At 33.0% G+C, this 14583-nt stretch overlaps 1 protein-coding gene and 1 pseudogene across 5 annotated transcripts in view; both read right to left on the bottom strand.

Moving 5' to 3' along the window:
• CUL2 (cullin 2) overlaps positions 1 to 14583 on the bottom strand; it is a 92806-nt gene that overhangs the window by 6150 nt on the left and 72073 nt on the right. For all 5 annotated transcript variants that reach the window (XM_016164853.2, XM_016164848.2, XM_016164849.2 and 2 more), the window contains 6 exons: positions 14272 to 14331; positions 13434 to 13562; positions 13236 to 13322; positions 12580 to 12732; positions 12215 to 12292; positions 5034 to 5100 (listed from right to left, as the gene is read on the bottom strand). In XM_016164853.2, the coding sequence (XP_016020339.2) occupies positions 5034 to 5100; positions 12215 to 12292; positions 12580 to 12732; positions 13236 to 13322; positions 13434 to 13562; positions 14272 to 14331 (574 nt within the window). The remainder of the gene's footprint in view (positions 1 to 5033; positions 5101 to 12214; positions 12293 to 12579; positions 12733 to 13235; positions 13323 to 13433; positions 13563 to 14271; positions 14332 to 14583) is intronic.
• On the bottom strand, positions 5110 to 11527 carry LOC107520739 (annotated as a pseudogene).

Raw genomic sequence — 14583 nt, 5'->3', positions numbered from 1 at the left:
AAATATAAGAAAGCGAAATTTCACATGAACATTTATTTATCCCACAGACTATTTTCTCTATTAGGGGTAAGTAGTAACTCTGATCAAGATTTTGTGTTTCTTTATTCAGTAGTAATTCAAGATTTTAACACAATGCAATATATATATAAATATATATGTATATGTGTATATATGTATATGTGTGTGTATATAAAATATATATTATATATACACACATATACATATATACCCATATATATACCCATATGTACATATATACATATATATTTATATATATTGCATTGTGTTCAATGTATTATATATAATATATATTAGATATATACATATATACAATATATACACATATACATATACACATATATATTTTTATATATTGCATTGTGTTAAAATCTTGAATTACTGAATAAAGAAACAAAATCTTGATATATATTTGATAATATATATTTTATATATATTATATGTATATTATATACATATATATACACACATATATATATGCCTGTTAAAATGTAAACCTGAAACTTACTGGATTTCGTTAACCAATGTCACCTAAATAAATATTTTATAGGATATAATTCTATTCTCCAATTTATTATTACCACACAGATATCTACTCTAATTTTTATTATATCCTGATTTCAGAAAAACTGATATTCGGATATATTTTTCAAAATTATTTGGAAACACTAAGAGAAAAAATTCCTAACCTCTGAATTTTCATGAAAGGAGATTTAATATAATAATTAGAATATCCAATTCACACAAAGAGTTTAAATAAAAAATTATCATTAGTTGTGTACTACTAACAACTAGTATAAAGAATACTTTAAGGGCTCTCATCCACATTTATGTTTGAGAACTCTGGTGATATGCACAAAAAATCACATATACTGTATATCATTAATCAAATACCAGAAACAAGTATAAAATAATGCATAAAGCACCTCAATGGTTAAATAAGACCGTCAGCCAGCATGTCCCTTGATGGTGTAATATGCTGCCATGGGTTTGGAAACAGAATGAGTCTTCTGCTACACAACCAGAACCCAGAAAGCATGAGGAGACAGAGCAAGTAAGGAGTCCAAGTATCGCTTACTTATTATTAAGTATATTCTGCAACCTTTAAAAGGAGGCAAACGAGTGAGTTTTGTATTATTAACCTTTGTCTTGCTATTTTTTCAACAACATATCAGGGTCAGGGTACATGGACTTCTATTTACCACACCATGCTTTTACTGGTCAGCTCACAACTGAAATGACTGGGAAAACAGTAGAGGAACATGTGGAACAGAAAAGGAAATCCCAAATTTGGATGATTCACTTAATTACTGCTATGTAAATAGAAAAGGAAAATGACAAAAGAAGTCATTTAACTGCAGAATAAATTGACAAACCCTAAAAAACTCCTAACTAGAATAATACATTCTGATACATACATACTTCAAGAAATAAGCCAACCATAATTCAAGTGGCATTTACAACTAAAGGAGATAAGGAGTAGTTAAAACTCTCCTAAGTTTTATCCAAGTTACCCTATCCCGTCCCCCATTACCTGTTAGCGCCATAGTCACTAAGGGAAAGTTTTCTTTACAGAAGAATGTCAGCTACTAATTGTTGAATAAATGATAGTAATGAAATTATTGATTCAAGCAAGGATCATCAGTGGATGCTAAAACCATTAGGCAAGGTTGTTCCTCAAAAAAGGCATTCATCTGAGACTTAAGTATCAGCCCTCAGATCACCTGCTAATTGAAAAGGGGAAAGAGTATCTTTACAATGGAGGTATCTGAAGGTCACCACCTTAACCAAGTGACCACCTTTAGTGTTGCTAATAGTGGGACAATCTATTACATGCCCTCTGTTGTAACATGATGAAGAACAGAGGACCACCTATGTAATGTTCTTGTCAATAGTATTTAATCTGAAAATAATCAAACTTTTAGACCTAATTTCCACTTTACAGAAAATACAGAAAATAGAAACAAATAAAATCCAACAAATACAGAATGGTGAATATTCTACAAGACAACTGGCCTGCTCTTTTCAAAAAAGATTGTCCAGAGGGTTAAAGTGGAGAAAAGGGTAGCAGGCGGAGAAAGGAAGTGATCTTCGATTCTTTTAAAACAGGCATCAATCGAAGTCACTGAGAACCATCAGGAAAATCTGAATATGGGCTAGACATTAGATAATATTAAAACCCCTCACCATTTTAGCTGAAGTACTTGAAATCAATAATGAGAAGAATTCAGTCAGTGATACAAAGAATCATTTTTAAGGTATATGAAACAGTAAGATGAAACTTTCATTTTGGCAAAGTTGCCAGATTTCATTTTGGCAAATAGTAACTACCAACACTTACATAATGATTTACAATTCACTAAGTGCTAATGTGACCTTAACATGCATATTATCTATGTATTAGCTACATGTCTGTGTATTTTCTAATGAAGTGTTATCTCCCTTGAGTTCATCATTTCTAAACTTATCTCTCAGCAACTGACCCTGGGATTCCTGCAACATCTTGCTCTGCCACAAATAAAACTTATTTATATACAATGTAACAGTTTCCAGGTTCTGTATGTGTATCTCTTCATCAAGGTGTTCTCCCAGAATAATTCTATCCAGTGTCTTAGTCATAAATCCAATGGAATTTTTACCTTTCTCTCACTCAGTAACTGTCACATTTAATATCATAGATTGCTTAATTCTTAGAATTCTTGCCTCTGTTGGAAATACACTCTAAGCAGTCTTCTTTGCCTATCTTGGCTGTTATACTCATTCTTGAAAACCAAGTTAAATGTTATCTATCTGAAAGCCTTCCCTCGCCAGCAGCTGTTTGCCACCACCATTCTATGTGATATGTAAACCCTGCACTCCCCTCTCCATTATATTAAAAACATTGCACTATAATTATTTCCTTGTTGTCCTCCTCCTAGGTGTGAGCTTTTTGAGGGCTGAGTCTTTGTTTACTTGGCATTCAGACGTACTTAGAACACAGAAAATGGTCTCTGAGTTGATAAGTGAATTTTACAAAGATAAAAGATGAGGGGGAAAGCTCAGCGAAGTTAATTTGCTCAAGTTACACAGCTAGTAGGCTACGTTTTCTGATTCTAAATTCCTTTAAATACCATTTTATAACCCATCTCCAACAATCTGTGAAGACTCTTGGCTTATAATAGAGAAATACTTGGGAATGTGGAAATGGACTAAGAAAGAGTAATTTTGAATATATGTATAAGTACACATGATAGGAGGTCTAAGGAATCAGAACTCTGAGTGATCAGTCCAGTGTCAGAGCCAGGTTTTAAAGGACCCCTGGAGCCTTCTGACAAATGTGGGCACTCCAGAACATATATCTTATTTATGGATGGTGTTTGAGAACCTTTTAAGTGAATAAATGAATAAATAAAAAAACAAAACTTTAGCCAGTGGTTTCAGATAGGTCACAGATTTTTTCCCATGCCTTTAGTGATTCAAGACAATAAATCTACAAGGGTAACACTTTTTTTCCAAAGAAAGAACTATTTGGCTTCAATTAAGATACAAACACATAACACTAAAATAAGACAAAACAAAATAAATCCAAAAATCTGGTTCTTATGGATGAGCTTGAGAATTTAGCATAGCTCAAAAACAGAAAAAGAAAGTTGTGCTTTTTCCTATTGAGATGTTACTGGTAACAGTTATCTAGTCAAATTCCAATGGCAAGAAATATGTACATAGTTTTTTCATTTCTATATACAACTAGTTGCCAAACACCAAAAAGTGAGGACCTCATTAAAATTACTTTAGGAGACAGGTTGATTATTACTAAAGCAATGAGAATAACCAAGAGAATTTAAACTCCCCAAGACAGATGTGAAGTAAAAGAAAATTAAATTCAGTACATTAAGATATACTAGCTTTTTTAGTATCTAAAATACTGGTGCAGCAATTTTTTTCCTTAAAAACAATTGTATTTACTAAACGAGAATAGAAAAAATTCACAACAAATGTAAAATTAAAGGCCAACAGCTAAATAACCACTTACTAAAAATATCAATAAACATCTCTATTTCAAAAAATTAAAATGTCCAACTTGCTCAATAAAGATAAACTTGTAAAAATTATTATGAATTAATATGTATTACTAACACAATGAGATATCATATTACAAATGTCAAGTAGTCAAAAACATGACACTTAAGAAAAATTAGATGAAATTTCTCTTAGGTAAGTGAATAGAAAGACTTCCTATTAAAGGTTATGGTTACTGATCAGATTTTCTTGTACCATTTCTGAGATATATTAACATATACATGTTAATGTACAAAGGAAAAGCTGACTCACTGTACTTTTCAAAGCATACGCAGAGAAAACTGAGTGTTTGGTTTGGCTAACATCTTCAGGCAATTTAGAGCAAATTGCACAAAGTCTATAATTATTCAGGTATTAATCCTACCTAATAATAACTATAAATAACAACAGTGGCCCCCACTATTCCAGAAAACAAAGGAAAAGATTAGATTCTGATTAAACTTTCTTAAAATTGGAAACTACTGAAAATTAAGGGGGACATTCTAAAAAAACATTTACTGTTGCAACTCACTATAGTACCACAAATAAAAATCAAATGGCTACATCTCCTTATAATGCTACAATACTTAAATGAAATTCCTGATGACATCTGGCATATTTAGAGAGAACAGGTTTCTTAGATTATTTGACTCACCACGTCTGGGTTTCTAAATAAAATTTCTAATGTTATAAAAAGCGTTTTTTTTTTACAGAAATGTAATTAACTTATAAAATTGAGAAAATTTCTTTAGCAGTAATTATGTAAGCAGCCGTTATAAAATACTATTAAAAGGTACTGCGCTTTATTTTCATTATTAGTTTTTTAATGGTAAGCATTAAAGGTAGATGGAGGAGAAAGCGTTAAAAACTATCATTAGAAAAAACATATTTAGGCTGTAGGAAACCTCTTTCTAAATTATTAACATAATCGGAGCTGGTAAATTTCATTAAAGTAGATATAATTAAATGCATTTTACCTGTACAGAGATAATGTAACCATGTAAGTTTCCTTCCACTGAAATGCTGGCTGTAAAATAATTCAAACTGTAAAAAAGAAAAAATTCAATTATTTTCAGCTACAATAGCATAACTTACTCGGCTATCACTACACTAGAAAATTTTTAAAATGTTCACATTAAAAAAGTTATTTTAGTTCATCTAGTATACCTACTCATTTTACAGATGAGAAAACATTTGTGCAAATTCCTGACTAACATACAAATATTAGTCCAGCTCTTTTCACTTACAACCTTGTCCAGGGAACTCTCCACTAAAACACAGTCCTGCAAATTTGACTTTTTGTATAAATTCAGAAATGACATAATGTCAATATAATTTCTGAATATCAATTTGGACTTTATAAATACGAATTATCTACCAAAACTTCCATCATAAAAATTTCAATATGAAAATACAAGTCATAGCTTTATTTCTGTTTGCAAACATGCTGAAGTGACATGTTGATTAATATATTTGTGGTTACCTATAAAGTGACAACTACAATTTAACTTTCACATCCAGTCAAACACCAATACAAAGCTTCCCAGTATTTTTCTTTGTATCTTTTTTTGTTTATACTATTAAATTTAACATTCTAGTAATGTAGCTTTGAAATGTTTAAAATTCCTTCCTTGGACTGGACTGAATGTGTGATTGTAGGACATCAGTCCACAAGCACAGGGTTCATATCTTTTAAAGAGCTATTACATAATATATAGTGGAAAAATAATATTGAAATGTAAAAGATAAATCCTCAACTTCATTACAAAACCAAAAAATAAACAAATGCATCATGTCACAATTCAGAACTGTGGACATACTTTTAGTATGATGTTCCATATGTAATATGCCTAAAGCTTTTATTTGTATATCAAACTTTACCTTCTGTACTTTCAAAAAGAAGTTTAAATAAAGTATTTACCAACATCTGACCTATCAACCACACTATTCCAATTTCTTACAACAAAATTTACAGCTGCCAGCCAAGGGAATTGGTGAATTTTCTCAGCAGTTTATTCCAAGTTTGCCTAGTCCTGGGAAGCTGAAACTTGTTAAGCACATTTTCCTTTTAACCGTGCAGTGCTCTCCTGACTGAGCAAATCTACCGACCTCTTTGCATGATAAAAAGGAAACTGACTGGCACCAGGAATACTTAAGATTTTCTACCTGGTTCTAATCTTGATAAAGAGAAAAAATATGTCTTAAAAGGATCCCACAGCATGCTTTGATTAACAAATAATCTCCATGGTATGAATAAAATTCAATTATTACTATACAACTCATAATTATGAAACATTTATCATGTATTTGTAGACAAAACCAAAATAAAGCATTTTTGAAACCAAAAAACCAAACTTTAAAATGCTCTTTACAAATTAGTTAAGTGCAAAAGTAGCTTTCAGATGTATATGCAAAGCTCCAAAAGTATGTTTTACTTCTTTATACTCCTAGCAACTAGTTCTATCAATATTTTTACTGATGTTATCAATATACCAAAACACATTTCTTTGTCCTCAAATTTAAAATCTGATTTATAAAGAGTCTCATATCTATACCTAGACATAACAGACTCAGTTCCAAATGGGAATATTATAAATTCATCCGGTATTAAAAGACAAAAGTTGTAAAACTTTGCTTAATTATATATCATTAAATAATCGTTATCAAAGTTTATTAGTAAGAACTACATCTTGACTAAACCACAATCTTTCACATACCATTATTTGAGGGCATAATTAGAAATCAAAGGGCCTTAAACATTAACGTTTTGTATTCAACGAGTTGATACACTTCTAACAGAGAGTTGCACTAAAATACACTACTTTATATTTCTTTAGTATTATTTAGGTTTGTGGACCAGGTAAACAAAAGAAATCTAACAATTAAAATTTACTGGTTTAATGCACAAAATAAGTCACCTTTAATTAAATCTTAATTTCTATAGTTTTACGAGACATACGTGTAAAATGAAAAGTAATTTTTGATAAACAGCTATATCTAAGATTAAGATATAAAAAATATAAATGATTGCTAAGGTGAGATGAATTAATTTACATGTGAAAAATGTATACTATTAAGTACACACCAATGAATTTTCATTCCTGTGTAACTGAAAACTTGTATTAACTAGGAAAAAATATGAGGCAAACTCCCTCTAATGGTAATTAGAGAAAGCCCAAATGGACAGAAGGCATAATTTTATAGTCGGAAAGAAACCCATTTCCTATTTGTAAATGAGAAAACTGAAACCTGATGAATATCATACATTAATAAATAAAGTTTATGGGATTAAAAAAACAACAATACTGGAAAATAATTATTTCAAGGAGAAAGAGAAGAAAACAAAGTTAGAAGAAAACTTTGTTTCTGCCAGCCCCCACTCTGCCTTAATTTCAAATGGAAGAGCAAGCTCCTATAAAGAAATGTTTTAAGTCAAAGGTGAGGGGTCAGTTTTCTTTGGCCTAATTATTAATACATCAAAATGCTTTACCTGGCTACCACAACCCTTGCCCCTAGCTTGCATCTATCCTTTCTTCAAAATTTACAATAACCTGGGTTCATACTCTACTCATCCAAATGAATGCTCTTCTTCATGTATTTCTAAGATGGTTTGCGTTTTTAATGCCTTTTCTAAGACGACGCAAAAAGTCCTGAATTATACTCCTATTATGCCTGATAACTTGAAATACACCTGGCTGTTCAGGGTACTCTACCTATTACCAATACTACTACACCATTACTTCTACTATCAGCTACCACTTACTGAGTAGTTATTATATGACAAGCTAAGTACTTTAGTGCTGTACATGATTTCACTTCATCTTTAAATAAACTAGTTTATATAAAGTACTATTACCAGTAAACAAAAAATTTAAAAGTTATTTGCCCAAAGTCACAGAGCATAGTAAATGGCAGGAAAGACATTCAAAACCAGGAATTATGATTCCAGAGACTACACTGTTCATTTTATTTATAATCCTTACTTTGAAAGTAACAAAAATAACATATTTACTTTAAGAAATGGTTCAAATTATCCTTTGTGAACATCTCTAGGAAAGAGTGTTATCAAATACCATTTTCATTTTTAACTTCTTAAATGTATGTATAACTCACTGGCTCACAATATCAAAACACTGCCAAATCAAGAACTATTAAAAAGTAATGAAGATTTCTCTAGGAAAAAACTGCTACCCAACTTCCAGCCAATCAACAAATAAGAAGCCTTTTTTGGTGAGTTAGAGAATCAAAAAGGGTCAATTTTAAGACAAATGAAAACACGTCCACTCAAAAACTTGTATATAAATGTTCACAGCAGCATTAGTCATATGCTAAAAATGTGCTATATCCATACAAAGGAATATTTATTATTTGGCAATAAAAAGGAATAAACTACTGATATGTGCTACAACATGGATGAACCCTGACATTATGCTAGATGAATGAAGGCAGTTACAGAAGACCAAATACGGTATGACTCTATATGAGATGTCCAGAATAGACAAATCGATAGATCTACAATAGACAAATCTATAGAGGAAAGGAAGTTGGAGGATAACAGGGAGAGACTAACACATAGAGGATTTTTTTTAATGCTGCTTTATTTTTATAAGGATAAACTGAAATATTAGATGATAATAACTAATGATTAAATGTAGAAATGAGGCATCAGCTTCTCTAATCACTGCTATGAGAATGTTAATGTATATTGTCATTACATGTTCACTTTTGATATCATCTCATTCTACTATGTAATATAATAATGTAGATGGAGTACACCAAGTAGGCGAGCCTGCATCTCATGTAAGCACTACAGGGAAATCCTTGTCCTGCCTATGAGGACAGTGGCCTCCCCACTCCCTCAGATATCCAGCTAAGCTCTTAAAGAACAGTCCTAAGAATCACAAAAGAAAAGACGTGGTAGGCCTCTATAACACGGACAAAGGGCAGACAACTACTGTTGGGATTCAACTCATCATTGTTTGGAAATGTCACATCTGTTAAGTGACAGTCCCGGTGCCTGCTAAGGTACCCCTCTAGCATCTTATTGTTATATCTGTAGGATGATTTCAAAACTGCAGGAACATTGCAGGGGGCTAAAATGTTTTCATGAAAGTCTCCAAACCCATAAACTATGTTACTATTAATTTAAAAAAATATATTATTTTTTTTTAAAAAAAGCACAACTGGGTTAAGTTTTACTAAGTTCCCAGAAGTATTTGCTGTGATGACGTTCCTCTGAAACAGGCTCTTTTTCTCAGATCTGCCTATATTCTCCAAGTCATATGCATGTTCCATTTCTGAAAGTAGGAACGTTCAGAAAACACTACACATGTGAACTCAAATATTAGTACAGGGGAAAAGTCAGTTTGGAATCACGGCTAAGTTCAGAAGTTAATTTTCTAGAAATTCGTATTATTCATTCAAAAGCACAAAAGAACAGAAGAAAGGTTCTGATGAGGAAGTTAAACCATGCATTTTGCTAAGTTCTCTTTCTGCTCACAGAACAGGGTGAGCAGTGAGTTGGAGCAGCTCCTGCAACTTTTCTGTGTCATGTGATGACATGGTGGGTCTCTGCTGAGCCACGAAGGGCATCTCAGTGTGGGCTTTATCTCTTAGGCCTCTTGCTTTCATCACTAAGCAGCTAAATGGTTAGCATTTTTCCGCTCTATGATGAACATGCAGAAGAGAAAATCTCTTCTAAAGTGTTTGTTTTTTAACTATAGCCATCACAAAATTAACTTTGCTGCGGAGTTGCTTTTGCATATGATCACTGTGTGCCCTTAATTGAGTAATACTGTAAAATGGGAGAAAAGACAGCCTGAGCAACTTTCAAGAGATGAAAGGCCACTCTTTCCCTATAGATGGTGCAGGGCAGAGGGCAAGGACACAAAGAACAAGATTCAATTCCATTTTATAGGACAGGCACCCCTGTCACTTTATAGCTTTTTAGTATAGTTGGGCAATATACTTGCTCCTGATGGAAAACAAAGTGCTTGCTGGCCAGGTCCATGAAGCATTTTTGCAGTGAAGCAGCAGGATTGTCCTTCATAAGCCACCACAACGGAGCCTTTACTAAACCCAGGCCTCAAGGAGATTTTAAGCTTCAATTTTTCTATAAGAGCCACCACCACAAAGAACAAGTCCTCTTTCCAAGCTGCCCTGGAGGTTGGTGCTGGGAAACCGGGTGAGAGGAAGCATTTCCCGTGGCACACTGGGAGCTTCCTAACTTTAGAGACTGGGTGGCTTACTCCTTTTCCTGATGATAGGGTTCTTGCATCCAGGATACTTCTTGGCCACAAAGTTCTTGGAGTAGTTCACGGAGTAATACTAGGCCTCCACAGTGGTGAAATGCTGCCCAGTCAGCATCTTAGAGCAGGTAACACACGCAAAGTAGTTGGCGGGCCAGGGCTGATGATCCTGATAATGATTCCTCCAGATGTGATGGCTTTGTTGCACTTCATGCAACATGTGGCATATCTGGCCTCATAGCAAGTCATGCTGTAGAAGTCCTCCTCTTTAGGGAAGAAGCTTCCAATACCGACGACTTGCCTGCAATTGCTGCAGGTTAAGCAGTCTTTATGCTAGACAGTCCCCTGTACTCCATGTTCTGATTTCCTGCAACAATTGTCTTGAAACGGCCCTTACACTTGATGGACTCCTCCCTTGTGGTGTACTTGTTGCGCAAGAATTTATTGTCCTTGGCCACAAAGGTCTCATTGGAGTGAGGGCACTTAGCACAACAGAAGCAGGTGTCATGCCAACAACAGTTCCTAGAGCACTCCTCCTTGGAGTCTGTACTGATGGGCTTGCGGCATTCCACGCAGGCACAGAACTTGTCAAAGCACTTCAGGGGGCAGTGGCGGCCATGTTTCTCCACGTTCTCCTTCGCCTGCATGGGGTCCCCACAGGAGTGAAAGTCAAACTTCTCAGGGGTGATGTCCACATTCTACCTGGACAGACCTCACACTGGATGTGTGGAGAATGGGATGTATTTGGCAAGGGTAGATAGTTGTCAACGACTTTGGCTGGAGATGGTCAGCAGCACAGCTGTCCCAGTGACAGCCGCTACCTGCACCAAGGCTGAGACACAGTAGTGGTGGTAGCGGACTCTGCATAGGGGATTTCTTTATGGAGTAATTTTGGTTAATAAAAATATTCTAAAATGAATTGCGGTGACAGTTGCACAACTCTGTGAATATGCTAAAAACCACTGAAATTGTATACTTTAAATTAGTAAATCCTAGAGTTTTACGGTTTGAATGTTTGTGTCCTCCCAAATTCATATGTTGAAATCCTAATGCTTAATGTGATGGCATTAGGTGGTGTAGCCTTTGGTATATGATTTAAATCATGACTGTGGAGCCCTCGTGAATGGGATCAGTGCTAAGATGAAATACCCCACAGAGCTCCCTAGCCCCTTCCTCACCATGTGATACAAGAAGTGTGTGACCCGAACAGGGGCCTGGCACATGGTACCCTGATTTCAGAATTCCAGCCTCCAGAACTGTGAAAAATAAATTTCTGCTGTTTATAAGCTACCCAGTCTGTGGCATTGTGTTACACTGGCCTGAATGGACTAAGATATATGGTATATAAATTACAGCTCAATAAAACTGCCAAGTATCTAGTCTCTACGGTCTCTTTAAAAGCTTTTGAGTAAGCATTCTAAAGTTTCTATTCATGTTAAGGCAATTTCTACTTGAATTTATTTGAATTCTCCTATTTCAATCCATTTTCCTAGAATATTCCACATTCCATATACATTTACCTAAATTACAGCCCAGAAGTAAAAATAACTACAAGGGGAAATTGAGGTATAAAAATAACTTGAAATTGAAGTAAAAAATTAGAAAGTGATTGTTTTTACTATGAGGTTCTAAACTTTGTCCTAATATCAAAATTTTTATAACTTAAAACTGCTTAAGAGTACGTAACAATTTTACTAAGAATAAGACATGCTTTGAAAAGAAGGGTGTATGACATCCTTAGTAACTGTAATAATTTACGTTCTTCCTACAAGGTATATTAACTATAGTTTGTGAATATATTTTTATATCACACGAGCTGTTAAGACTTTGGAAAAATATTTAAAGTGACGTAACATGAAGACAATTATTAAAATTCCTTAGGTCTTCTAATATGTTTCCTGTAAACTTACCATCTGTACACTTTTTTCCAATTCCTGGGGAATTGCAAATGTAGATGAAGGAGCCTGAGTAAGAGGCCATGCACCAGCCTAGAAGAAAAAAGGTAAAATAAAAAAATTAAATATATAACCATCTAACTTCAAAGTAAATATTAACAAAATGATTTGAGCAACTAAAGCACTTCTTTTCTTCCTCAAAATGTTGATAAAACCTATTGGCATTACTATCATGGCACGTTTCATTCCAAATCAATATAACTTAAAAAACTATAATACATTAACTGGAAGAAATGTAAGTAAGCATCCATTTATTAAGTCTTTGTTTCAGAGTACTTGAAATTATTAGTAAATGTCCACAATAGAATACATATTCATACCTGTAGAACATATATTTGAAAACTAATCCCCAAATCTATAACAGTGTCTTGATTTTTGATAAAATTGTTGAACTTATTGTTCAGGTCAGCACTGACACTCATATCTGTATACATCCGATGTAGCTTGCTGGTAAACTCATAACCACAGGCTTGCTGGAAAAAAAAAAAAAGTTTTAAAATACACAATTTAAAAAGGGAAATAACAAAACATATTGATTAATAGGAATGTTTTACTATTGCTAAGCCTATGGTCTACTACACAGAAAAATTATCAACTATTGAATAACAGGATAAAAATGAATCAGTTACTACTTATCAATGTGTAAGCTAAAATGATGTAAAAATAAACAAATTCAATTGTACTACAAACCTTGTACTTAAAGGAATACTTTAGGTGTATTCATTTATGAGTAATACACATCTTTTGTAAATTTAACACTTTATCTTGTGAATGATTCTATATCAATATATATAGAGATATTTGTCCTTTTAACAGTATTTGCATATTCCACCATATGAATATACATTTAACCTGTTATACATTTAACCAGTCACCTGTTGATGAATTGTTTTGTTACATATAATTCTGCAATAAACATCCTTCTGTGCTAGTAGAATAATTTCTAGGACATTGACAGATCCAAGGCTTATGTTACCTTTAATTTATTGATCATGGCTTCTTCAGAATCCATAGACATAGATAATCCATGAATTAACCGTTTCGCCAGCATTCTTGCGTAAAACTATATTAAAAAAAAGTATTTTTAAGATTACTTGCCTTCTGATGATTTAAAGTTCAAAAATAAATCAAAGCTGACTGAAACACAAATAAAATTTCTTTATTCACAACTTACCTTTTGAAAAACATCCTTATCATCAATATATTTGAAAACAGTAATGAAGCTGGTGAGTTTGTCTTCCACTTCATTCTCAGTCATCCCCTTCGCTGATTTCTTTAGTAAGTTGTCACAGTACTTAGCAAGCTCAAAAAGAAATTGACAGTAAATCTTATAAAGGGCCCTCTGTACATATGCCTCAAAGGAGGCAAAATGATATCAGTACTAAATAAGATCGATGAACATGGTCTCTAGCATCCTAAAGCTTATGTTTTAAAAATCATGAACATGCACTAAAGAACTTAAAATGTATGTCATAAGGCAATTTAAAAATAATTATAAATAAGTCAAAATCTAATCAACACTTAGTTACCAATAAAGCATTGATATAATATAAGTTTCAAAAAACACCTAGATGAGTTTTGAGCAATTCTATAACTTTTGACTTTAAACAAGTACTTTTTTTTACTTACAATAGCATTGTAATTAAGTTTCCTTTAACGATTATAAAAAATTCATCACCAAATTTCCTTTAGATTTCAGATAAAATAAAATCTCTGAGAAGCAATGCAAATTATTTTAGAGCAGGCATACTTTAAAACCCAATCTTTATAAAATGGAATATTTTCTCCTTCAGTTATTTAAGAAAAGGCTGTAGTATATGGCCTACTGCATTCTACTACATTCCTTAAATGACAATATGATGTAGATAATAATTTTTATTTTTAATAATTTAATTTCATGTATTTTTTTCTGAAAAATGTTACAAAAACAAATTAATTTGACATTCTCCTCAGTGTTCATTTTCTAATAATAATATTTCATAAGATTATTTTTAAGCAATCATCAAACTTACCAATTCAGGAGCTTTGCAAACAGACTTGGGTTCTCTGTAATTTACAACTGATGTGAGGGCCTAAATTGAAAACAGGCCTATAATTAGCTACCAGTAATAAGGTAAAAGTACAGCTGGTTCGATATATGCTATAATCTGTATGTCCATAAATTATTAACTCACCAAAAAAACCCACAGCATTTTGGTAATTTTGTTAATTTTGTTTTCATATCTAACACACGGTAAACTCTTCTGTCACCCTCACAATAATTACATATTCCATTCCTACTAAAAGCTATTGTCTGTAACTCATTAGTGATATTGAAATACAGA

This window comes from Rousettus aegyptiacus, unplaced genomic scaffold (assembly GCF_014176215.1).
Source record: "Rousettus aegyptiacus isolate mRouAeg1 unplaced genomic scaffold, mRouAeg1.p scaffold_m13_p_10, whole genome shotgun sequence".
In the NCBI taxonomy this organism is placed as follows: Eukaryota; Metazoa; Chordata; class Mammalia; order Chiroptera; family Pteropodidae; genus Rousettus; species Rousettus aegyptiacus.
This window is presented reverse-complemented; position numbering and strand designations above follow the sequence as displayed.